This window comes from Cottoperca gobio, chromosome 1 (assembly GCF_900634415.1).
Source record: "Cottoperca gobio chromosome 1, fCotGob3.1, whole genome shotgun sequence".
NCBI classification, from domain to species: domain Eukaryota; kingdom Metazoa; phylum Chordata; class Actinopteri; order Perciformes; family Bovichtidae; genus Cottoperca; species Cottoperca gobio.
Window position 1 is genome coordinate 15,332,498 of NC_041355.1, and position 27,160 is coordinate 15,359,657.

At 40.7% G+C, this 27,160-nt stretch overlaps 1 protein-coding gene across 1 annotated transcript in view; it reads left to right on the top strand.

Annotated features, from left to right (window-relative positions):
• Positions 1-20,450, top strand: part of sgcz (sarcoglycan zeta) — a 325,525-nt gene extending 305,075 nt beyond the window's left edge. The window contains exons 7-8 of the mRNA XM_029440797.1: positions 109-232; positions 17,808-20,450. Coding sequence (XP_029296657.1) covers positions 109-232; positions 17,808-18,014 — 331 coding nt within the window. The 3' untranslated portion in view covers positions 18,015-20,450. The remainder of the gene's footprint in view (positions 1-108; positions 233-17,807) is intronic.
• The last annotated feature ends 6,710 nt before the right edge of the window (positions 20,451-27,160 follow it).

Below are 27,160 nucleotides of genomic sequence, written 5' to 3' on the forward strand. Positions count from 1 at the left end.
TAATGGTAGCTGAAGCATCAGGCTAAAACCACCATGTCTATTTATACTGTCTCAGCAAGTGTGTTTCCACAGCTTCCAGCATGACCTAAGTGTGTTTACGGTTCTCAGGCTGGAGTCGCCGACTCGGACCCTGACGCTGGAGGCCCCCAGAGGGGTGGAGGTTAATGCTGGAGTGGGAGACTTTACGGCGTCCTGTAGGAAAGACCTCCTCTTGCAGTCCTCAGAAGGAGAGGTGAGTGTGTTTCCATCTGGCGCTTGTGTTTGTTTGTGAAAATGTATGTGAGAGGGATATGATCAGAATATCTGAGAATACAATTTGTGTGTGTGTGTGTGTGTGTGTGTGTGTGTGTGTGTGTGTGTGTGTTGGACTCTATGGCACTCTATAGTGTTGGGCCCGCTTCATTAAAGTACCTTATTAGGCTAATGAGCGTCATCAATCCAGGCGACCTTGTCCTCCTTTTCTCCCCTCCTCCTCTCATCCCTCCTTTCTTCCCCTCTTCTATTTGGGAGAAGTGACTTCATTAAAGCTGGTTTGATGAGCTTCCCTGTCAGTTGCTGCTGCCGTGTTTGTATTTGTGTGTGTGTGTATCATTGTTAGCCTGCTATCTCACTGTCAAGCTCTTTGCATAGCAGCCTGCCACGTTGCGTGAGCACAGAAGCAGACTTAGCCATTATCCTTGTGTGTGTCCGTGTGTGTGTGTGTGTGTGTGTGTGTGTGTGTGCATGAGCCTGCCATGTTGCGTGTCCACTAGAGCATAGTGTGTCATTAACTCAGTAATTAACAGAAGAATGGCCCCCTCTCGTTCGTTGCACTCACTGTCATTGTCAGTCACACACACATACACATGCTGCGTTCACAAATACACACACTCTCATATTCTCATGCACAGCCTGAGAATGTGCATACCTACGCACGCACATACACACTCAGATAACTAAAGTCACTGAAAACAACAGTAGAAGTTTGATGTTACTCTTCTAAATTCCTTTCTCAATTCCTGCCCTCTATCACAATCTTTCTTCTCCTTCTGTTTTTCTCTTCTTCTTCTTCGCTCGCATTTCCTTATCTGGTTTCTAGTTTCCCTCCACTGGGCCTTACTTTTGAAAAGTACACAACACTTCATCCATACGACCAGAAACCAGGAGGTCACCAAACTCTTGGGACTGCTCTGGCAGAGTGGCAGATAAAAGTGTGATCCAGTGAGGTAGTAGTACTAAATAAAATAAAATACTGAACATAAATCATGAGCCTTACACGACAACGACATTGTTAGACCGTTACAGTATGCAGATCTGCAGTAGTGAAACCTAACTAAGTGCATACACTACTTAAGTACAGCATTGAGGTACTAGTACTAGTGCTTCAGAATGAATAAACCATCATCTTATATGCTTGTTAAGGTCTTATGCAAATGTTATTTACTATTACCTTCAACTCTGATGCAAAACCTTCTTAGCACTTGAGCAAAACTACTGAAACTGTAACAACATTTTTCGCCATGAAGTACTTCAGAACCTTTAAGTGTGTTTATGAACCTTTAAGCTGTGTGGTTATGAACTGGATGCCACAGTATCAAGGATTTTACCGCAAAACAACATATAACTATCAAAGAGGCAATGACAAAGGGAAAACAATTATACATTTGAGGGAGCAATTTTAAGAGGGCAAATTACTAAATTGAAGGAATAAAATAAATATTTGGTTTCCTCATACTCTGGCATTGGTGTATAGATGTGCAGGCTGTTCTCATACACTGTTTGTTACGAAAGGTAATGTACTGTAATTTGTGTATATAACTCACGTAATCGTGAACCAGGAAGTATGAAGAGGTTAAAGTCTGCGTACTGAGGAAGTCGGGGTGGATGGGTGGGTCCAAAAACACCGGCCTTTCACACAGGGAACCGCTGTTTTTATTGTGTGGGAAACAATGAGTCAACATTGATTTCCCATTCTTAAGTAACACCACTTCCATTATAAATGGGGAATAACTTCTCATAAGATATCATACTCTGTAACGTACAAGGCACAAATGACTTATTTGGGGAGTTGTTCCTCTTACTGGTATCACTGGCAGATGGATAGAAGGTTAAGTAGAGTCCAGAAGTATTGAAATCCCAAGGCTAGTCTTGGTTCCATTGATTAGGTAGTGAAACCATTTTGGGTGCAGATAGTTGCCTCAATGTGAAGAATGTCTGATGGTATTTGTTTTTATCCTGTGCACTTCCCTGATAGAGGGCAGACATGCAATCACCTGCTCAGCAGTGCACATGACATATTAAAGTGTGTCCTTCAGCCTAGCACAAGGGGTGTCATTATTAGAGAGGGACCGAGGCTGCTGCAATTATTTATGTTGTGGATTGCTCCCATGATACCCTTCTTGCATTGTGACATGTTTGTCTATCACATGTTATGGCTGTATTAGTGTCACACCAAAACAAATATTTTAACAAAACCCTTTGTCTTTTATTTAAGCTTTTCCCCTTCCCCCTTCCCCATGTCTCTCCTCTCACATTTCCCTATTACCTCTCTCTCCCATCTTCCCCTATTTTCTACTTTCTTCCCTGACTCTTCACTCTTCACTCACCTCATCTCTCACCATCCTTCTTTCTGCCCTTCTCTTTTGTTTTTTTGGTTGTCTTCTACATCTTCTTCTCATCCCCCGCCTCCCTCCTCTCCTTCTCGGCCTCTCAGTCCTTCATCTCTTAGTAACCCAGCCTATCTAATTAACTTTCCACTGCCTGGGTTATACATCACTCCGGCTGTCACTTCCCAGGGAACGGGGAAAGGAGGGGGATTATAATTTTCACCTCTTTTCTGTCATTTCTTTCTTTCTCTCTCTCCCTCCATTTCATGTATTCTCTTGTCTCTCTCTCTCTCTCTCTCTCTCTCTCTCTCTCTCTCTCTCTCTCTCTCTCTCTCTCTCTCTCTCTCTCTCTCTCTCTCTCCCTCTGTCATCCCTGCATAAATAGATGTTCCCTTATTGATGGCGAACAATAGCATGAAACAGGATGTGCAAGGATTGTGGTGTATGCCCCTGGCAAGGCTTGAGAAAATGAAGGACCAACCATGTCAGCCTTACTATGGCACCCGTTTGCCAGATATACAGAGAAAAAAACTCTGTTCACTAAGGTACAGCTCAAATGCTGCTCAGATGATCCTACAGGAAATGAATTTGTGAGCTTAAGACTCCCATTGATAATACAATCAAACTGTCAAATTCAATTAAGACTTGATGTGAAACTATCTACTAAACAGCAAAGAGTAAAAGCTCTGTCAAGCTGCACCAACCAATAAAAACAAGCCTTTTCAGACCTTAAATAAGAAGAATATTAGGAATGCCCCGATTGTTAACGGCCGATATTGAGTAAAGAATATGCTACTAGTTTGTGGGGAGCACAAACTACACACCTGTGGGTAAACACTCGTGAGGCATGCGGCTGAGTGCAACAAATGTGTGCGTGTAGTGTAGTCCCATATCCAACCTTGTTCACTGGCCACGAGCTGCATACAAGTAGTGCACACAAGTAGTGCACACAAGTAGTGCACACAAGTAGTGCACACAAGTAGTGCACACATGTAGTGCACACATGTAGTGCACACAAGTAGTGCACACATGTAGTGCACACATGTAGTGCACACAAGTAGTGCACACATGTAGTGCACACAAGTAGTGCACACAAGTAGTGCACACAATGTAGTGCACACAAGTAGTGCACACAAGTAGTGCACACAAGTAGTGCACACATGTAGTGCACACATGTAGTGCACACATGTAGTGCACACATGTAGTGCACACAAGTAGTGCACACAAGTAGTGCACACAAGTAGTGCACACATGTAGTGCACACAAGTAGTGCACACAAGTAGTGCACACATGTAGTGCACACAAGTAGTGCACACATGTAGTGCACACAAGTAGTGCACACAAGTAGTGCACACATGTAGTGCACACAAGTAGTGCACACAAGTAGTGCACACATGTAGTGCACACAAGTAGTGCACACAAGTAGTGCACACAAGTAGTGCACACAAGTAGTGCACACATGTAGTGCACACAAGTAGTGCACACAAGTAGTGCACACAATGTAGTGCACACAAGTAGTGCACACAAGTAGTGCACACAAGTAGTGCACACAAGTAGTGCACACATGTAGTGCACACATGTAGTGCACACATGTAGTGCACACAAGTAGTGCACACAAGTAGTGCACACAAGTAGTGCACACATGTAGTGCACACAAGTAGTGCACACATGTAGTGCACACAAGTAGTGCACACAAGTAGTGCACACATGTAGTGCACACAAGTAGTGCACACATGTAGTGCACACATGTAGTGCACACAAGTAGTGCACACAAGTAGTGCACACAAGTAGTGCACACATGTAGTGCACACAAGTAGTGCACACATGTAGTGCACACATGTAGTGCACACATGTAGTGCACACAAGTAGTGCACACATGTAGTGCACACAAGTAGTGCACACAAGTAGTGCACACATGTAGTGCACACAAGTAGTGCACACATGTAGTGCACACATGTAGTGCACACAAGTAGTGCACACAAGTAGTGCACACATGTAGTGCACACAAGTAGTGCACACATGTAGTGCACACATGTAGTGCACACATGTAGTGCACACAGTAGTGCACACAAGTAGTGCACACAAGTAGTGCACACAACACGAAACAAGGAGCCAGTGGGCATCACAGTCCTGTCAAGTTGAATAATGATGCGTTCAACCTCTATTTAGGAAAAAATAGTACAAGGCGAAGGTTAATATTCATGATGGGCTTAAATGCAGTCACGTAAAATTGTATTTTTTGGCGAAAAAACAACAAAAGAACGATCGTATTGCTCGTGTATCAGTATCATCGGAAAATAAAAACGTTCCTTCAGCATCTGTAAAGAATGTATTCTAGGAATATAGGAATTTTGAAAACGTATAAAGTTTTATAAATCTATTTCTAAATCATTCTCAATGAGTTACCTTGCAATTCAAAAACATTTAAAGATGTGCATTTAAAACTTCTAATTCTACCAGAACATCTTCTCTTACTCTTTAAACTCACTTTGCTCGAATTCACAAGTCAGTTTGCCATTAGATAAAAATGGACAATATGTGATATCATAATGTTACATTTGCATTGCAAATGAAGTAGCTTCTCTCTTTTTACATAAACATATCTGACCAAACAACTTGAAAGTAAACCTCAGGAGGGCAACCCACTCTTTTAACACACATTACTCCTTCACTTGTCTGCAAAAACACACCCTCAAATACAACAAGAAATGTACTTATATATGTCATGCTTTGCATTAGGTTTCAGGGTTCTTTTTATCATTAATTTCTGTCAAAAACCACTTGTTTCCTCTTGAGGGTTAGGGTAAGGTGAGTAACCATTCTTAATCACATGCTTATTCATGGTTATAAAGCTGAACAAGATTCTGTGACCACACAAAGAGCAGCTGCAGGTTCCACTATTTGCATATTTTGATACTGTATGTAATTGTGCACTTTGGGTGCAAATCATTAAAATTATACAATTCTGCCCTTTGAAAAGCTGATTGTTCTGAGGGGACATCTTTAAAGATACTGCATGGGGACTGGAAAAGAGAGTTAAAGCAGTTAAGACTTAGGAGATTTTGAATCCTCTTTGAATGGTTACAAACATGTACACATCACAGCACACACAGTGCAATTTAGGCTGCATTTAACCCATGCTAGTATTAGGAGCAGTGGGCAACTACAATACAGTGCTCGAGGTGCAGTGTGAGGGTTTTTCTGACATTTGTAAAAAATATTATAATTTTCTGTGACAAATTCCTACAATTTTTTACATATAATTTTGATACCCTCTCGCTGCTCGATGCCACACATCCATGATTCATTACAGACAGTCCAAGAAAGCTTTTGCGTCTCACAACCCCTCCTGCAGCGACTGCCGTTAACCCCATCCAGCTCAGCGTGCCAGACTATGACTTGAATGGCAAGGGAAATTACCCCTCACAGTATACTCTTTAGTGTTACTACTGTTCAGACCTGCGTGTATCACATGCTAGTCATTTTCACTGCACAATGAGTAATTGTTTGCTAATGTACAACACTATATTTAAAAGACAAACAAAATGATCTGATTGTCCAATTTCAAGCTGTCAGAGAGCTGTTTTCAAATGTATAAAGATATGGTGGCCCAAGTCTGTCGTATTATGTGATTTTTTTCTCCAGCAGCAATTTCTCTGATCTAAATAACACTTCAGCTGGTAATGTTTTTAACACTGTTGACTGATCCTCCTGCAGTGGAGAGCATCATCCTGCTTACCTGTCCAGCTAAAGTGTATTATTTATAATGTCAGTCCAAGACCCTGATCCTGTGACCACCAGGGTTTTAGGAACTATCCAATCATGCTTGCCTTTGTCGATCAGCGGGATGGGCGGGGTTCCCTCTGATAACACTTAAGCTAGTGCGGTGTTCAAAAATATTTTGTTTTCCTAAACATCAGATGATTTGCCAACTTTTATGGTTTTAAATTGCAGCTGTGTTTGTCAAAGTGAACAAAAGACACTAACAAAAAACAAATGCAGCCATGAAATATTCTTAGCACTGTAAAATACAGTGCCACTGCATATAGTCAAAGTAAAAACTTTGCAGGAAAATGATTATGTTGAATTGGTAAACACTTGAAAATGACGTGTTCTTTTATGTTTTCTTTTGTGTACTGTGTAAGCAATTGAAAATCCAGGGATTAAGACATGACGGGATGTTTTTACTGTTTAGTTTTGATGTTATGTTTGCAAAGAACAACAACTCAGCACAGCAATATCACTTTGTATAAAAGTTTAACTGAGATACACAAAAATCTGAAGTTGCAGATGACAAAACACTTGTAACCTTCCTTACATATTCTCGTGAACATTGGGCGCCGCGTCATTGCATTTATGTGTAGCACGTCACCGAGAAGGTCTCTGTGGAAGTATCATCTCTCTGTCTACCAACCCAGCCTGTTTGAAATAAGCTGCACAAAATACCTACACCCCTATAAAGAACAGCTTATCCAAATAGTGTTTCGTTTCATCCATTTTCATACAAGCTTTCCCCCGACCGCTGACACCCTCAAATGAACAGAGGAGAGCGGATGAGGGGAGGATAGAAGAAGGATCGGATGAGTAGGAGGTGGAAGAGGATGGCAGAAAATAGATGTTTCTGTCGATTTTGCAGGAGAAAATAAAGGCGTGCAGGACAGCGAGGCTTAAAGCCAAATCAATGTTGTCAGCAGCTGGCACTTAAGAAGGGGCCATTAAAGTTTAAAAAGTTTGGAAAGCAGCGCTGGAATTAGGGCCAAATGGGTTAGAGGTAGAGGAGCGCTGGCTTCCATTAAAATCAAAGCCAACGAGAGCTGACAGATCCTCTCAGGATTCCTGCAGTCCTCCTGGCTTTTCTTTATCAACTCCCTTCCTCTCGTTCTCTCTCCATCGCTCTTGCTATCGTACATTAATTCACTGTCTCTCTTTCTTGTCCATCCATTTTCTTCTCTCTTAAAGTTTGTTCACCCTCTCACTGCCTCTGTACTCATCTCTTTGTTGATTATTTCTACGGTAACTTTCCATCAATCTATCCATTCCTCTTCTCGTCTCATGATATACGCTTTATGCACCCACAGCTCTTGTCAGCAACTTTTGTGCATCGTTCTTTCTCATCCTCTGTCTGTCTTCATACTGGAGAAGTTGTTTCGCCTCACTCGCCATTCATTTTAACTCTCCTTGGAGAATAGACGCCTTTACAAACTGATACATGGAACCTACATTTGCTGAAAAAGTTATGTTTCTATGATTTCCAGTTGTCAGCCATTTTTATTTATTTTTTGTAAGTTGGCTGACTAAAGTCAATAAAGTTAACTTTTATTTCTACTGATGGCTCAGGGAATTTGTTGGATTATAGCCTTATTATTAAACAGCATCCTTGTTATAGGGCTAGAAATCTAATATTCTCCTCCTTACAGTCAGAAAGGCTACATATGTACTCAAGCAGAAAAGGTCCTGTGCAGTGGGATAAGCTAGAGCACCAATTAGTGTGCAAAATGGATACATTTTGATGTTTGTTTGCAGTTAGTTGAGAAGCAGAAAGCATAGAAATGCTCTCCAGAGAGTGATACTACAACACACTCCGCAAGTACTGTCTAAATGTCCTCGAGTAGGGCACATAAGTTTCAACAGTAGTAGTCTGTGGTTTCCCTGGGAATCATGGAGTATTCATGCAGGCCAGACATGATTGTGTCGCTTACTGATGACAGTCGAGTAAAGATTTAGTAGTAAGTGGTGGTGAAATCCACAACAGAGCTATACCCACTCTAAAACTTGTATTTTCCCTATTCTCTTGGTGTTTGTTAACAAGGGGCCTTTTTTACAAATGCAACACGTGCAGATGCTCAAGCATGGGCTGTCAGAGGAAGTTTGTACCCTTTAGTCCAGGGGTGCCCAAAAGGTCGATCGCGATCGAGTGTAGTGCGGGTAGATCGCGCACCGTTTAAAAACATATATATATATAATCCCCCAACGGAACCCCGCGCCCCCTGAAATTCAAGTGTTTTGTTTTGTTCTTGCTTTGCATTCCCTCCGCTCACTCCCACACACACACACACGAGCGCACACACCTACAGTCAGAGACAGAGCGGAGGAAAGGAGATGAGTGAACTACGCACCAACCCCCCTCCCCATCGCACGGACCTCTTCAAGCCTCTTCTATACAATATATACAGTAGGGGGTCCCTGCGTCACGCTACACCAGTTTGGCGGTCCTTGGCCTGAAAAACATTGAAGACCCCTGATGTAGTCTATAGACAGGCAATTGACTTTTATCAACAGGAAGTTGTTCAGTACATCAGCGGTGTTATTTGGTATATAGCACATATAAGTGATTGCTGCTGCCGCCTCAAGTGTTTGTTTTGAGTTTTTATTTCATTTGACTGCTCACTTGAGGAGCAAGCCTCTCCAGCTATGGCTCACTAAACAACGTCTCTGTTAATAATACCATTTGTTCTTGAAGTGCGGGTTGTAGAGGTCCTGGTTTCTTCTCACCTCAGAAACAACAGAAGAAGACTGATCACAAGAGTGGGCGGTATGGTGGTCAGGATATGCCAATGAAAACAGTGATTCTAAATATAACACAGTATTTGAGATATGTTTATGCTGGAAAACCGCACATTAGCGTATCATCCTTGGGAAAAAGAAAAGATCCTCATCAAGCCAAAGTCAGACTCATTCCCAGGTAAACAATAGTAAACAGTAGTAGATGAACAGCTTTTAACATACATCATGTACAAGATGAATAATTGGTTACCAATAGCTTGTTTGGTGAAGTGTCATCATTAACTTAAACTCTCCTCAGACATGGAATAAAACTTGAGAGCCCTGTATGCACATTTTCATCTTTGTGTTCATGATATGCAAAAATAAAATAGTTTGCTTCACTCTGCTGCTGACTGCAGCGAGGTGAAATCGGGTTATTAACTACAGAAACTTTTAACAAAGTTAGGTTACCATGGAGTTTTATTGTTTGTTGACACAATGCTGGGGTTTATTAAGACGCTGTAGCCTCGAGGTGTTATTGGGCTGGTACACTGGGACCAGCTTTTTTTTTTTTTTTTCCTCGCTGCTTGTTGTTTTACCTGCGGGTAAGGAAGAATGGTGAGTGAATTAGAATGCTGGCAGGGGGTAACTCCCTGTCGTACACACTGATGCTGTGGAAGCCTCGCAAACATATAAACACGCGCATATACACAAAAAAACACAAAAAAGAAGCACTCAAAAATGCACGCACTCAAACAAATGGATCATTACACTACATGTAAACACACATATACATAACCACATGCACACACACACACAACAACCCAAACACCTAAAAATGCACAGACACATGAAAACACACACAGTATGTATATGCACAGATGTATTGCTTCTCTTTTTACTTACAAAACTACTTTTCATCATCCAACTCCACTCTTTGAGAGTCTGCATCTACAGAATGTGTGTGTGTGTGTGTGTGTTTCTTTTTTTTAAGAGAGAGATAACAGATTAACAGATACCTTCCAGTAGCTAGTAGAAGTGGATGTTTTTCAAAAGGTGTGATTAACATTGGAAAATTCATTAGCCTGTACTTCACACTGCCCGAGGCTATCATTATAGGTGTGTGTGTGTGTGTGTGTGTGTGTGTGTGTGTGTGTGTGTGTGTGTGTGTGTGTGTGTGTGTGTGTGTGTGTGTGATTCCGTCAGTCTGATGCAAGTCCCAATCAGTCTTTCGTTGTGTGTGGGAGTTGTATCTGTTTATCTCTCTCTCTTATTTGTGTTACCGTCTATCACGGCGTGCGTTTGTGTTACTGTCATTCTGCGACTGCTTCTTTGTCTGTCGGAGTGTATAAGTTTTCTTCCTGTCCACCTGTGGATGCTTGTGTCAATGCATTTGTCTGTGTGTGTGTGTGTGTGTGTGTGTGTGTGTGTGTGTGTGTGTGTGTGTGTGTGTGTGTGTGTGTGTGTGTGTGTGTATATATGTGTGTATATAGTACAGTAGAGCGAACTGATATCGCTTTATGTCCCCGCTACATCTGGGTTACTACACTCTCAGTCTCTCCCCTGCTTCTGTCATTTAGTCCATTGTCAGCTCCCATTCCAGCGTCTGTCCATTCAAGGCGCCTAATGGTCTGTGTAATACACTCAGATAGCTTCACAACCTCCCACCTATTTGTTGTTGGAGTGTGTATGTGTGTGTGTGTGTGTGTGTGTGTGTGTGTGTGTGTGTGTGTGTGTTTCATGTGTGAGTGCAGGGGGGAGAAATAGAAAGAAAAGCAGAATGGGAGTCAAGGTGAGCTGAGGCTAGAAACTGTGTGTTCTTGTGTGTGCCGAATTTGTGTGTTATCAAACGTGTGTGTGTGTGTGTGTGTGTGTGTGTGTGTGTGTGTGTGTGTGTGTGAATTAAATTGTACTGTTATTGTCCTTTCAACCTCTGTCAAACTAGAATCATTACACAATCTTGGTTTCTATTGACTGCTCTCTCTCTCTCTCTCTCTCTCTCTCTCTCTCTCTCTGTCTCTCTCTCTCTCTCGTCTTTCTCTCTCTCTCTCTCTCTCTCTCTGTCTCTCTCTCTCTCTCTCTCTCTCTCTCTCTCTCTCTCTGTCTCTCTCTCTCTCTCTGTCTTCTCTCTCTCTCTCTCTCTCTCTCTCTCTCTCTCTCTCTCTCTCTCTCTCTCTCTCTCTCTCTCTCTCTTCCATGTTCTCAGTTAAATACTTTAAGGTTGACACTAGTCAACTTTGGTTTCAGGTCATTATAATTTGAACTGCTGCAGGTTTCTGCAATATTTTAAATTGAACCTGAAGTTTGTTCTGAAGAATAGAGCCTGTGTTGCTCATAACATGAGCAACACAGGCTCTATTCTTTGTCAGGCAATCATAGCAAACCAACCTGAATGTGGTTTCATCACATTTGTGAATGTGATTGTCATTTAAGAGCATTATATTTCAGTTTATCTAGATAATTTCACCCTTAGCATTTTTATGCATACTGTAATTATGCAGACTTGGGCAATGGACATTTCGAACATACCCTAACAGGCAATCTCGGACCCATCGGTGTGACGACGATAAGACTATGGGGTCAAGAGGCTATATTTTATGGTGCGTACCGAGCAGATATCCGTGCCAAGACTTGCTTTTCCGTGCGCTGGTCGATTGTTTACTGTCTGGTTAGCAACTTGAGATGTGAGACTGGAGTTGGAGTTGAAAGATGACATCTATGAGCGGATTGTTTCACAAGTAGTCAGTTTACAAGCTCATTTTAAGCTATTACAAAGCAAAATCATCATCAGACCAGAGCAGATGGGTTCCAAAATTGTATTTCGGCCAATGTGTTCCGCCTCTTTTTCTCTCCACAACGACAGTTTCCCCGCATTCAACCAAAGTTTGCTCAAAGGTAGGGGTAAATCCTACTCAGACCACACAATCTTGTCCCTTTGCCTTCAGATTTTGTAGGATAAAGACCTATTCCTATTTAAGGCAGTTCATCAGCAAACAATGTGTGTTTTTGTCAGGTTTAGTCAGGCTTGAATCCAGTTGCTTCATTGTCTTGTAGCCCAATTTCCTCCTTTGAGATAGTAATTGGGTGAGATATCTAATGCAAGCTGAGAACGCTCAATTCAAAATGTGGTCCATCCCTTTAACATAATACAATAATACATAATACTTTCAAAGGCATACAAGAGCGAGTGAATAATTTCTTGTTTTTATGTTTTTTTATGTTTTTTATTTAGCAGGGTGAAATAGACATAATCATTTACTGTCCCAGAGTTAGCTAGACAGAAACATTTCATCATACAAAACTAAAAGCACTTTCCACTGTAACACGTGTAAGATGCCCTATGACTTGTTTGTACAGTGCTTCTGACATACATGTAAGGTGTACTGAAATTTTTTTAAAGAAATGCAATAAAGTGAAAGCGACTAATGAAATATGACGAAAACGTTTGAAACCTTTAGATGACTTGAATGAAGTTTATGCTACAGCAGACAATTAAACTGCAGCATACATTTTTTTCACCCTCATTTCTGCACCTCCTTTAACCTTCATTCACCTGTTTTCATCTCTTGTCAACTCAGACTAAACCCTACCCCCGGTCTCCTACTAAACACATTCATACACTTCTTTCTCCTCCTAAGCTACTCCTCAACACATTCCCAACACATGCTCTTCCTCCTGATCTGCCCCCAAAGACACTTTAACGCTCGTATCTCCTCTGCTGTCTTTTCCCCTCCATCTCCCTCCCCCTTTCATCCCAGTCAAAGCTTGTCCTTTCATCGCTGCCTTTCCCTCCTCTCTCGCAGCACATTTGCCTCCCACCCTCTTTCGCCTGTTCCTTGGCTGTGCCAAAATAAATCATCCATGAAAAATGTTTTGACCCTCCGCAATTGCCGCTTCCCGCATGTTTCCCATCTCCTTGACTTCAGAGCCACATGCTTACTAAACTGATGTCAGAGAGAGATGGGCTCAGACACACATACAGTACACTCAGGCTGCATGCACACACCCAGAGACACATACACATAGAGACAGACATATTAGACACAGGCAGACACACACACTTCCTCACTATATATGCAGGGAGTATAGAACAGTGTCTTGGGACTGTGAGGTTTAGATTCAACTCTATGATCATTTGTGAGACCAGAGTTTGCAGTGTTTTTATATTGTAAGGTGTTCCTATTATTTTGAACACTGCTTATATAATTGTAAATGTACATGCATTGCTATATGCACAATAAGACTAGGTTTTTTGACCTCTTTGGTTTTCAAATCCATCTGATAAGTGTATTACCATGTCAGCCTTAAAACATGGCTATTTTTCTTTGCTCCTCTAAAATAGATATCTAACAAAGTTTCTTCTTTTTGTTAAATTATAATCAACAATCTGCTATACTCTACACATGGACATGTTGGACTGTTTAGCAGGTATCAGTGAGTATATTGCACTTCATTTATTTAGTAAATATGGCTTTGATCGATGATTGAGGCATGGAGTCAAGGTCAATAAAATCCCTGATACCAGACATGGTGAGGAAGGAAGGTGCCAGAGCAGCTGTATGTGTATGTGATGCTGCTAATGTTTAGTAGAAAAGAAAAATATAAGAAGAGAATTTGTAAGTGCTCACCTTTTATATATAAATGCAACCCTGTCACTTACAAAATTGCGCTCATACAGTTGAGATATATAAGAGAACATATGTGTATCAGTGTAATCTTACAAACACATACATGCAGGCATGTCACTGAATATGAACCATGCACTCAACAAGTACTCCTTCATAGCTATTCACAAACACTATTATATTCACAGACACATGTCCTTACACACAGACCTCACTCTCAACACACATTCACATGTACAGACCCTCACATGCAGCTAACAACACGCCGACCTCATACTAACACTTTCATTTGGGATGAATGTCAGCGCTAATCCAACCTTGAGCTACAACAAATGACTTCCTCTTCCCTTTTCTCTCCTTCCCTCTTTCCATCCGTCCATCTATCTGCCTGTCCCCCACTTCTCCTCCACTGTCCTTAGTGGCTGCTACCTAGCATCCATCTATATCTATCTCTCTTTCCAACTGCCTTCCTCTCACCTCTCACCTCTCAGCCCCTTTCTATCCAGCTTGTAGTTCACTACAACCCGCCTTGTAAGACTCTCATCCCTACCTACTAATCGCCTTCTTCTCTTTTCAATCTCATAATAATCATCCTCTGCCTCCCTCCTTGTTTGTCACTCCATCTGTCCTTACTCTCCACCTCTTCCTCCATCTTTACTCTATTCCCTGCTCTCCCTCCCGCCTTCCTCTGTTCCCCTGCCCTGCCCTCCCCTCATTTTGTTTTTGCAATGTTTCCAATGTTATGGAAGAGAAACCAGTCCTTTCATTGGCATTTCCTCACATAAACATTCACCTACCTCCCCTCATTCTCCCATCCCCGTCGCCAGGCCCAAGTTCATTTTAGGTTTTCATTGCTATGGCAAGCAGGCTGTTGGAATTAGATTTGGTTTATGTTGTCAACCGTGACTGAATCCTTTCCTCTGTACGGCTATAACTGAACCCTGGCAGCTTTTATTGGGGAGCCAAAGGGAAGATGACAGGTGTGCACCAGGGACCAGTTAAAGGCATTCATTGACAGTTAGAGATGTTGGGTGGTGTTTTCCTTCGCCCAACACATGGGGAGAGCGGTGCTCACGTTCACTTTTCACTAGCTCTTAAAGAGTCTTGTTGTCATTGTTACTATGTCTTATTACAACCAATGGATATGGTGGGCTAATGAGAGAGCTGTGTATAGCTTCAAAGAGCCTCACTATTTTGCCTCTTTTGTTGTTTTTGTTTGTTTTAATATCTGAAGTATATATATATTGTTTCCCAAATATTGTGTGGAATTCTGATTCTGAAGGAAGATAATGTACAAGTATTATATCTACAATACCTGAGCTCTGGGGCATTTACAGTTGTCAGTGGACAGCTCCAGAATCATTCTAATTTGACTATAAGGACTAAAGAAGTAACTTAACTTCTCTTTATGTCTGGGAGGAATCATTCATTTGTAGAGTAAAATGTATAGCATATAACACATTTCCAATATTTTTCCACCAGGATCTCATTGATAATTGTGGATAAACTGACTAGTGGTCATGCTAACGTTTCAGCTACCTCCTCTGTTATTGAGATTTGGGAAATGTTAAATATGAGGAAACAACAAGTGTGCCTCTTAAATCTTTCCAAATAAACCAAAATTGTATATAGATCATTCACCCATCTCTCTGAAACACGTCAGTCGACATTATCAAGACATGAGGTGACGGTGATGGTTTTTACCACTAGGGCGATTGTGCTTGCCACTAACAAAAATTAAGTAATGTGCCATACAAATGATGCTTCGAATAGGATTTATTACCCTCGGGGAGGTTGAGGGATTTCAATACTGCATGCTCTGTTAGGTGACATTAATCCTATCTAGGAAGCGTATGTAGACACCAAAATTCAAAACATAGAATTAGCACCTGCTTTCACCCCACAATGTGAACCTCCTCAATTGTACAGTACAAATTATCGCACCTTTAATCTACAGGGTAAGATAAGTGTGAATCAGTCAATGAATTAATCAACTAAATGCCTCACGACTGATATATTTAAAACACCAAGGGCCCTTTAGGTTGAAGAATGGATATGAATAATAAAGGAGTAGAGTTGTAGAGTTTGAGTATAACACTAAGTGAAGACCTCTAGGCTATTATCACACCATCTTTAGGGCTACCTCAGTATTTTACCTGCCTAATAACTATCTATCTCCAGGTTAACGGCGAATAGATGTACTACTTTTAGCTGCACAGATATTTGAAGGCAACATGAGCATACCTCTGCTCTGCTCCATCATGCAGAAAGAGTGTGTGTGTGTGTGTGTGTGTGTGTGTGTGTGTGTGTGTGTGTGTGTGTGTGTGTGTGTGTGTGTTGTTTATACAGATCGAGATTTGCCCCGTCAGCCAGTGTGAAATCATTAGTTATACTAATTGGTTCCTAGCTGTTGGGGTATCTGAATCCTTCATTCCTCTCCTCTCCTTTTTTCTTTCATTCATCTTATCTCCCTCGCTTCTGTCCCCCATCTTCTTGCAACCACTTCTGATGTGACATTTTCTCTCTGTCATCCTTCCTTCTGACTCCCTCTCATCCCCCTCTTTTCCTCTCTTTCCCTCTGTCTTTTTGCACTCATAGCTATTTTTCCGCACACTTTTTCACTTTCCCTCTTCTCATTTCTAAAATGAAGAACATGAATAATGGGGATACAGATGTCTGCTGAGATTATCGCCCGTCCTTGGAGTGTGTGTGTATGTGAGAGAGAGAGGGAGAGAGAGAGAGAGAGAGAGAGCGAGAGAGAGAGAGAGAGAGAGAGAGAGAGAGCGAGAGAGAGAGAGAGAGCTTCCTTGAACATCGAAGATTTCAGAGTAAATAAATAAGCAGGCACAGCAGTCAATAGAAACCAAGATTGTGTAATGATTCTAGTTTGAAATTCAGTTTGTATCAATCTGAAGGTAGAAATGGGGGGAAATGAAGAGATATGATTGGGAGGAGGAAGAAAAGAGAAGTGCTGGTCTTTAAAGAATAAGAAAATGACTTATGTCTCTCGGGGTCTTCGACCATATCTCATTTAGTTGTCCATTTTGTTATTGGACAGACTATTATTCTCATTCACAGTTGTCTTAATGTTAAAAAGTAACTCTGTTCGCTTCCTTTCCTCTCTGGAACAGATGTACTGTATCTGCCACTACTTCTCTAATACAGTATGTGCTATACTATATTTATATATTTTATATATTTCAATGACTGGAGAGACCTTTTGCCATTGTTAAGGTTAGGATAAACTTGACATGGTCGCATGATCTGTTAAATCCATTGGCCTCCATAAAGAAGCAAACCCCTTGACGAGCCCTTCAGTCCTAACATTGCAAAAATGACCGAAGAGATAACATTACTTGTCTATGCAGATAAACTGAATGTTTCTTATATCAAGTGTTTTTATCTTGACACTTGTTTTATCTTATTACTAATAAGCTGCATGATTTTATCTTGAAGATGTTTCTCACCTTTGTCTTAAATGTAGCCTCTTGTTTGTAGGAAAATATCCCCCACAAAAAAATCAGCTTTTTCAAATGTGTCCTCTGTTTGGCAGATCTTTTTACTTATGAATATGATATTGCAGCAAATTAGCTGGTCTAAAAGTTGGCTTTGTTTGCAGTGTGCATTATTTCTTGCTGCATGCTTTCCCTTGTGTCTGCCTTTCCCTGTCTCTTTGTCTTCTCCTCACTCCTCTCCCACTGATTCCCTTGCTTTTTTCTTCACCTATCTTGCCCTCTGCCTCGTTCACTCCCACTCTGCCTCTTCATCAAAAGAGACTCGTTCTAAATAGAATTCCCTCTCTGTCTCCATAGTTCTTTCTTGATGACAACCCCAGTCGACCACAGAGAGTATATTCATCCCCTACGGCAGTGTGCTCTCTCTTTCTCTATATCAGCAACCCCAGTTTCTTTTCATTTTTTTATGAAACATACCTTTTTTTTGGGTGTTATTTTAGGCACCAAGACAAACCATGTGAGCTCAGTCCCCTACAGCTGTAACATCACCTTCTGTGTATCAATTTTCATGTTTTATGTTTATATTCTTTCTTTCTTTTTCCTTCATCAATTGCTCTTAAATCAAAGGTTTCTAAATCATTTCTCTTTTATGTCCACAGATATTTCTAGATGCCAACACCATCAGACTGGGCAACATTCCCCTCGGCAGTGCTGTGGACCCCCTGGAGGGAGCACCAGCAGGTACCACCTACACCAAACAGACTGTGTACGAGCTTTGTGCCTGCGCTAACGGAAAGCTCTATCTGTCCCCGGCTGAAAAAGGCTCTACCTGCCAAACCACTAGTAACTTTTGTCTCTGGAGCTGAAAGCGGGAGGTCGACAGACACCCAGAACATATGGACTATTAGAGTTTGAAGCTAATGCTAGCCAACTGACTGAATCAACATGGATAATGGCTTAGTAGGAAGCTAATGCCAGCTAACAGACCGAATCAACATGGATTGTAGCATGGCGGGAAGTTCATGTCTGTTAACCAATTGAATTACATGGATTACAACTTGGCAGAAAGCTAATGCTTGCTAACAGACTAAATGAACATGGACTGTGGCTTAGTGTGAAGCTAGTGCCAGCTAAAAGACTGAATCAACATGGACTAGAGCTTGGTAAGAAGCTATTGCCAGCTCACCAACCAAATTAATATGGATTGGTCAGTTGCTAATGCTAGTCAAGAGGATGGATGACTTGGCAGGAAACAAAAGCCAATGTTAGCTGGCGGGTATGATGCTACGATGCTACTCATGGACAACGATGGACAGTCTCACTCTACGGCTATCGTTGGCTGTCTTTGCCATTGTTGAAATGCTGCCATGATGGTTTCTGAAAGTCACAAGGATTACATTTGGGGGGTTTTTGAGAACACTAAACTCTCTTACAATAAAAGGGAGTTGTGTGATCACCGTATGACCAAAACGTCCTGGAAAACATGATCCTGCTTTTGTTAGGATAAACACATATGGTGATGGACTGCAAACTTGCCAGCAGGGAATGGACAAGGACTCAGTTGGCTAACAGACATCAGTGTGGACTTTGGTGTAGCCCTGTGGGTAGCTAACAAATAAATCAGACAACGGTTTAGTCTAGTGGGAAGCTAAGGCTAGCTAACGGACCAATCTACACCAGAAAGGCCTTCCCCCTCCTCCCCCTTTAGTCTTTCAACCCAAACGTTAACATGTGACCCTTCTGCATTAATCTGCACCTGATAGTGAATATGCTCTCCGACCCCACTTTTCATAGGATAACTAATGCAAATAATTGTGCTTCAACCTTGCATTCACCAGCCCCCCCCCCCCCCCCCCCCCCCCCCCCCCCCCCCCCCCCTATCGTTTTATAATTGACTCACTCATTGATTCACAATTAATTTGATTGGATTTTAGTTCTCTTTTTTTAAAAGATCAAATATTTTACTTGTTATCTCTTTGAATCCTGTTGTTTTCCCTTCAACAATCCTTTATCTTTCCATATGTTTCTGCTGCTCTCCTTTGTACTTCCTCCATGCTGTAGTTATTTTGTTTTGTCTATGCACCGACACACACTGGACTGGCAAAGGAAAACTAAATTCTGCCTATCCACGCTCTTCATCTGGTTAAAAAAAACAGAAAACATTGTTCTATCTGCTTTTGTTCACTGGACTGGTTAAAACAAAACATTTTTACTAACCATCAGTACCAGATGCAGGGTTTCTTAGTCTGGAGTCATTCTATCTAGGCATACAATTGTTTCTTGTCAGAGACAAAAAGCAAATGGAATAAGAAAAATAAGTCTTGGGTAGGTGTTTTTGCAGACCGACCATTTTATGGTACGGGGCTAAACCTCCAGTCAGGCACAGGCAGCAGTGGGGCCATATCTTTATCCTGTTGTCCTTGTCTGTCAGACCTTTTTCCCTCGTTTTGCATGACCTTTCTGCTCTTCTTCCCAAACCCTCTTCTTTCTCAGTCATGTTGTTTCTGTCCCTTCTTCAGCTTCTCTTTACTGCAGTATGTTTTCCTCTCATTACTAATCTATTTTCACTCTCTATCTTCTTACCTTGTTGTCGCTCACCGAATAACATGTCTTGATGTTGTCTTCACATCGTATTTGTTCTTTATTCACTCTTTAATCTCTTTTGGCCATACCAAACTCAAATATCAGGAAAAATTTTACTTCACTCTCACACAAACGTTTTGCATCCTTAAGCAAGAAAAGTCAAAAAGGTCCAAAATATTCTTTTGGGGGTTATTTTTGATATTCAGTCTCAGATTGGGGGATCAGTGTGAATGGCCTCGAGCTGGCTAACATAACGTCCAACATCTGCGCCGGCTGGAAATCAGCAGGTTTGTGTGGCAGAAATCCCCCTGGAAGAAATTGTGGATTGTATGTGTATGAATTGAACTGGAAAAGTCCCTAAGGCATACTTTTTTTTTTTTTAAACAAAGTGATACACAGGTGCCTTTGCTGCTGTTGGTAAAAGCACATCACAGTCTGAACGTTCACACTACCCTCAGTGGACCATCTGCAAGTGTCTCTGGAAAACTATATATTTATCAATCTACTTATCTATCTATTTAGTTTTCTGTCATTTTCCTCCCCTTTTCTTCTGGTTTTGTAAAACTCTCAGTATATCCAGCTGAAAAAAGAACAATTGAATCCTGGTTTAAAGTTTAATTTTCTGATGTGTTCCCTTATGGTTTTATTCTTGATAATAAAAAAAGCACAAATTATGCCATGTATATAACAATACCAATAAAATACAAAATAAAATAATATTGTTTTTAAAGAGAATCTCTGGAGTCTTCAGTGTTGTAGTTTGTAATTATCGCTTTTATGTTTTTGTGTTCCCAAGAGAAATGGATAACCCTTCCCTGATAATTACAACCTAAGTTAAATCTGCAAGCAGTGGTGAACGGTTCCTGGTACACCCATATGCGTCGGGGATACTGGCGGGACGCCGGTTGACGCTGCAGCGTAGTGCCTGTGACCATTGCGCACAAGTGAACATTATATGTAGCATAGAGTGTAATGTGCTGGAAATGACATACCTTTGACTCTTGCACCACTTGCTGTGTCCACTATATGGTGCTAGAGAACACACACTACACAATGTCATTTTCTCGTAAATCGGATGATGTTTGTCACAGAAGACTGACTTCCTGTTCCCAGCAGGTGACAGCCATGACTTTGAGTCAATATGTACATGTAGATGTCTTCAGTCCGCAACATTTATCAAGCATGAGAAATTTGCAACAGATTGGAGAATGTATGTTCAAATTACACCAACTTTCATGGTGAATAGTGCAAACTGGCCGGCACGCCACAGCAAGGGCGTTCGATGACAACGAAAGCTTCTGATAATTCATTATTTATGTTAATATTTCCCTAACCTTAACCAAATGCTTTAAATGCCTAAACCTAACCATGAAAACCATCAACCATGTTTTAGTTGCTTTGAGCAGATCTTGTATTACAAGTGAACATATTGCAGGAAAAAATATTAAGAACATTTTACTTGGCAGACAAATTCATTAAAAATATTTCCTCAATATGTTGGTGGAAAATGTTGCTGTTGCTGCAGTCTATACAATTTCAGGTTGACAGGGTTGAGTGATGCAATGACAGACAGTGACAGTCCGTCAAGTTCCATTTGATAACATTTTCAGTCACCACCCGACACTCCTTTCAGACCCTGTGTATACAGTCAACTATATCACATTTATCCACTGCTTCATAAACACAAAGCAGCCTCCAACAACTGTGCAAAACACAACAATCTGCCCTTAAAAAACCCAGAGTGCATGTATTGATTACCATGACCTATCATAGCAGATTTCTCATGGCAAAAAAATGGAAGAGATCAACCATCTTTGACTTCAGTGGGTGAGTGAGAAAAGTTATACATAAATAATAAATATATAAAAAGTAGTCCAATGATTTATACAAGGGTTATGCAATTCCCTTATACAATAATATCGCTTTCTGAATAGGCCGCTTTATTCCGATCAAGCTATTCTTAATAACAGGCTTCAACTCAGCTAATGCTTATGTTGTTATTTTGGGCTGCAGAAGTCTTGACCTGATGAAAAAAAAACAGTGATGATTCACTGCAGCTCACAACCTCCTACCTTCTCTCTCACTGTTTCTCTTTTCTCGTAGCTTTGGATGTTCATCCAAACACTTTTTTTTCTGTCCTTGTTCCACCCAGCCTTTTATTGTCTTTTTCAAAATTCTTTATTATCAACTTGTGAGGATATCTTTACATTTATGTAGTAAGTATTACAGTAATAAAAAATGTTTTAGATAAATATTAATCCATCTCTCTTTTAATCACTGTTTATGTTAACTTGGCTTGCTTCCCCTCCCTCAGTCTGTCGCCCCATCTCATTCTTCACCAATACGAATTCCTCCATTTTTCTCTCTCCCTCTGTGTCGTCCCCCCTCTGCCTCCCTTCCCTGTCACTAGTTTTAAGTGTTAGTTACGAAATGACATATTGAAGTGTTGCGAGCTCAGGAATCATACTATGAAATGGAACATCTTTTCGAAATACATATCACACACACACACACACACACACACACACACACACACACACACACACACACACACACACACACAGGTATAAACCCAAATACAAAGGTGCATGCTTTCCTATCAGGATGCTGTGCAAAGCACTCAGTGTCCAGCACATTATTTTATTGTCATTTCAAATGTGCCCTAATGACCCATAAGCCGGTTGACAGTAATGGGAGAACTTTATAAAAGTGAGTGCGAGCTGTATTTTCACCCTTTACATGCAGACCTTCTTTGTCCTTAGCATCCGTCCTCATTTAATTTAACATCATTTTATTTTATATTGTTAAAAAATATTTATTTACAAGTTCCTACAATTGTTGTCTCTCTATTCACTTCCAGGTGGAGCCATTGAAATGTTTTGACCGTTTTCTTACCACACTGCAGCTGCAATATAACAAATAATTTTGAGATGTAGAAATAAGGAAGAAAAACGTGTTCTCTTAAAGTAAAGTTGGCTTTTGAGGTGCACATGTGAAAAGGTGTCTCATATAGAGCATCCATGTGCATCAAATGATCAAACACAAATATGCAGTTACATCCTGATTTAAGAGGGTAATGACATTCTTAGTGACACAATGTCTCACATTATGTCAGAGTTTGAATATATTTTCACTTGGGCCACCTTGTTGAATCTGCAGAACAACTTCCACTTGGTGGGCACGCCTGTGAAATTAGAGACTTGACATCCATATTTGTGGACTATGGGAAAAAAATCTAAATCCACACAGAAAGAATAGGGGTTGGGGGCTTGGGCCGACACCTATATGTAGTTCCACTTTTGCAGCAGTGCTATTGTGATGTTGCCCCTCTATTCCTTATTAGTTGTGACCAAAAGTCAGTATTGTCTACTGACATGACATAAAGTAAAGCCCATTTAATGTTTACTGGAAACACTAATTGTATCCATGGACTCTAATTTGCACATTCAATCTTGTACATTTTAAAACCAATGAATTGGCAAATTGGATAAGAAACACAGCATCCATTTGTAATATCTTAAAGGTTTTTGCTGCAAAATCCATCGAGAGCTCATTCATCATGTCAGCTCAAAGAAATGAGACTGAGCGTCTCTTAGGAGTTAGCAAACACACTGCCTAATGTCTTACTTAGGTAGGTGGACAATGAATGGTTTATTAACATATAAGAACTCCTCAACCTGAACCAAGTTTTTTTAAACGATTATTGAGTGGAAGGAAGGTTTGTAGTGACGAGGCAGCTAATAAGAATTCAGCTGCAAACCTTGGTGGGTATGTTAGCAGATACCTGAACACGTTCAACCAAAAGTATCTGCATTATCAGATACTTCTTGGAAAACAATTATCTTTTGGTTTGGTTCCTTTGTTGGTTTATTTGTCTGTTTGTTAGCAGGATTGCGGAAAAACTATTTGCCCGATTTTCATGAAACTGGAAAGGTGTAGCATGGACCGAGAAATCTTTGAAGCGGACCGGAATCACAGGGCGGACACACACATTATTTTCACTTAAGGAAACAGCCTTGGCGGTTGTTTTTGCTCTCTGAATGCCCTTCAAGTTATATAATAATGTGTGTGAAACGACTGTAATAAATAATAACCTGTAAAGACATACTAAATCAATCACTAAAGCTAGCAAGCATAAGGCCCCGCTAAGCTAATTGTGTGACTGTAATGGTATATATTTTGTCAGGGGTTTTAATCATGTAATCCTAGTGGCGGGCCGTGCATTTCACACCTAGGCCTTCAGTGATGTCCTACACAGTCCTACCTGAATTATTCCACCTCTTAATACCATCATTATGTATGTGTCACGCCATGGCTCTAGAAACTATAAATTTAGACAGAAACGCAGTATAACCGGGCGTTGCATCACCCTAACAACAGAGTTATATTAATATTTACGAAACATTTAGTTGTAGATAGCAGGACATTCCCAGCAGTACAATGTGCAGTGCCTCTCGGAGGCTGTGAGCCGGGGGTACCGCTCGTAGTTAGTGATTTGAAAGTGGCGGACAAACCCTTTTCCCTGCTGTGATAGGCTCGCTAGCGTCGGGGTTGGCCGTTCTCTTCTCACGATGTCTATCTTTTCTTGAAAAGTTTGTCTTGAAAATGGCGTTGTAATTATATCTGCGACCAAATCGATCTCTTCTCCTCCTTCAGCCATTGTGGGTTGAAAAAAAACAGCTTGTAGAAATCTACACAAATTAGCTCGTTCAAAGTTTGCTAGCTCTGCATAGCTCTGCCTCTCAATAGTGCGTATCCAATCAAAAGACGTGCACGTGCTGACGTTATCGTACGCCTGCTAGCTGGCGCCGGTGTCCCCAACTCGAAATCTGATTGGTTAACGCCACAGTTTTGTCTCCGTTCACTTTAAGCGACAGGCGCCCGCACTGTTGATTCTGAAGGCCTCAGGGCAGATTTCATGGACCCTGGCAACACATGATGGCTGAAATATGATTGGATAAAAGCTCTAACATAAAGGCCAGACCTCCAAATCTCGATCTCAGCGCAACCAAGAGGAAAGCTATGAAATGAAGAGAATAGACTATGGGGAATATTTTAATACATATTTGTGGAAAAAATATATAAAAATTAAATGTATATTCTGATGATGTTTAGGCCAGCAGAGAAGGCCTTGCTGGCTCTGACGGCCCGCCACTGTGTAATACTATCCGTCAAAATGACCAGTTCTACATTTTTATTTATGGGATATTCATATGATTATCTTTAAGCTGGAGCATCTTTATTTTTTGTGAAGGAAAGAAATAGCACAGTAATGTGATGAAATATTTTGTGACACTAATCTCTTTACTCTTCTGACTCATACATAGCGGAGCAGCCACCGGCATCATCCTCACACTCACACATTGTCAGTGGAGTCCAGCAACGTGAGCAAAAGGCCGTGTGCTCACAGAACCTCACAGCGAATAATACAAGACACTGAGACAGCGAGTGTGGGGGAATAGAAGGACGTGACAGAAGAAAATGCTAATGTAGAAATCAATTCTGAGCACAAAAGTGAATTTGAAGAAGTTTGGCCAGACCCAGAGCCAGGAGGAAGATGTAGTACAATATATGACCAAGAACAGTCAGATTGACACATCCAGGATAAATAAAAGGGGGATAAATCTAGATTCTAATCTAATGTAATCTAAATTTTTGGTAGCACGAGACATTTCTCAAGCACTTCATGTGAAAATTGCTTAACAGGGTAAAGGAAATATTTATCTTTGAAGAAAAACTTTAAAACTATTCTAGTAGATGGGAGAAAGATGTGAGAGTGTTAGAAAAAAAACAAGAAAGCACAATCAGACATGTATCTTCAGAGTGCACAGGGATGTTATTGAGTGGTTTTTGAGTGGCTTAAAATTATCCATCTTCCATTTGCCAGGTAAAATCATCGGTCATGGTAACAAGGACTCTGCCCAGCTGGTGCTCCTAAAATTAACACTGGTCTGGGAAATTCTGCTTTCAGATTTGGTATTAATTGCAGTGTGAATTCAGAAATATCGTCAAAATCCTGATTGATTTTAGCTGTCACTTTTTTTGTAATATTACTTTTATTATTTTTATGCTTTTCATTTTTATTATAATATATTTTGTAATTATGACTAATTGATATTGTGAATTGAAATGGATGTTTAATTTTTGTATACACTTATGTACTCAAGTCTCTATTGCAAATAAATCCTAGATCTCGATGGGACTTTGGGAACCTGATTAAATACAGGTTAAAAGAAAACAGCTGAGCTATTGCCACCTTTTCAGAGTCTGTAAACTTGTTTTTCTGGTCGCTGAGCTTTATCAGAAGTAAAGTGGCCTTCAAGCGCCTTGCTGATTGTACCTCTGTTAGTGTGAGCAACATCTAGGAGGATATGCACTATAAATGAGACATTATGGATGAATTGACACATTGTGCATGTACCTGTATGACAGTTTTACAGTGGTTGACTTATTGTGTTACAGTGTCAAATGGCAGCATTCACATGAGCTGCCCTTACAAACCTTTCCCAATGACACTACTGCACACCCACACACGGACAAAACAGAGGCCCAGCATTGTCAGTGGATGATAAAAGTAAGTATTTGAATGACGAGCGCCGTCAAAGCCAGCAGAGAATGGAGATATTATTGCCTCTTTTCCTCCTTGCTTGTTGAGACACATTACCGAGGAGAGGAGAATGGTTTGGTTAATCACTACATATGAGAGAAGAAAGGAGGAGAGAGCAGGTGAAATGGAAATAGGAGGCATGAGAGTGGAGAGTTGATAAGGTGCTCTGTTTCCATGAATGATCAACACAAGTTCGGTCATTTTATAACCAGAGGTACAATTGTGAAATTAGTTGAAGTGGGAGTACTGAATTATGAGTAAAGGTTGTAAGGGCTGGCATCAGTCATGGCCGCTTCAATCAGCTTCTCTTATCCTTCATACCTACCTGCCATATGCTGACAGTCTCATAAAGAAGAGAGGACTACAAACTAGCTAACCTAAGAGATAAAGTAAAGGGGAAAAAATTTCCCAATGTGTTTTCCGAAACACAAAGAAGAAATGTAAGATGATATCGCTCCCCAAACATGCCACAAAAGCCTGTTTATGTTCTCCTATAAGGTGAAAACACTTCTGGAGTTTTCAAAAGTGTGCGCAGCATGTTCTCTGTGTATAATGACATGCATCTACAGCTGTTTTAGTCACAGTTCTGCATATGTTAGTGTTTGATTAAGTTTGATGTTTGATGTCAGCAAGCATGCAATAATGCTACTAATAGGAAAGAGTAATAATCTGTTTATCAATGTATAAACGGATGTCTTACAGAACAAATGCTGTTTACATGACTGGAGTACTGATCTTTTTTGATTATACAGAGAGAATTATGGAAATTGGAGTTTTGGTTCCGAAAAATAAAACCTTGTTGTGTCTCCATAAACCTGGCCT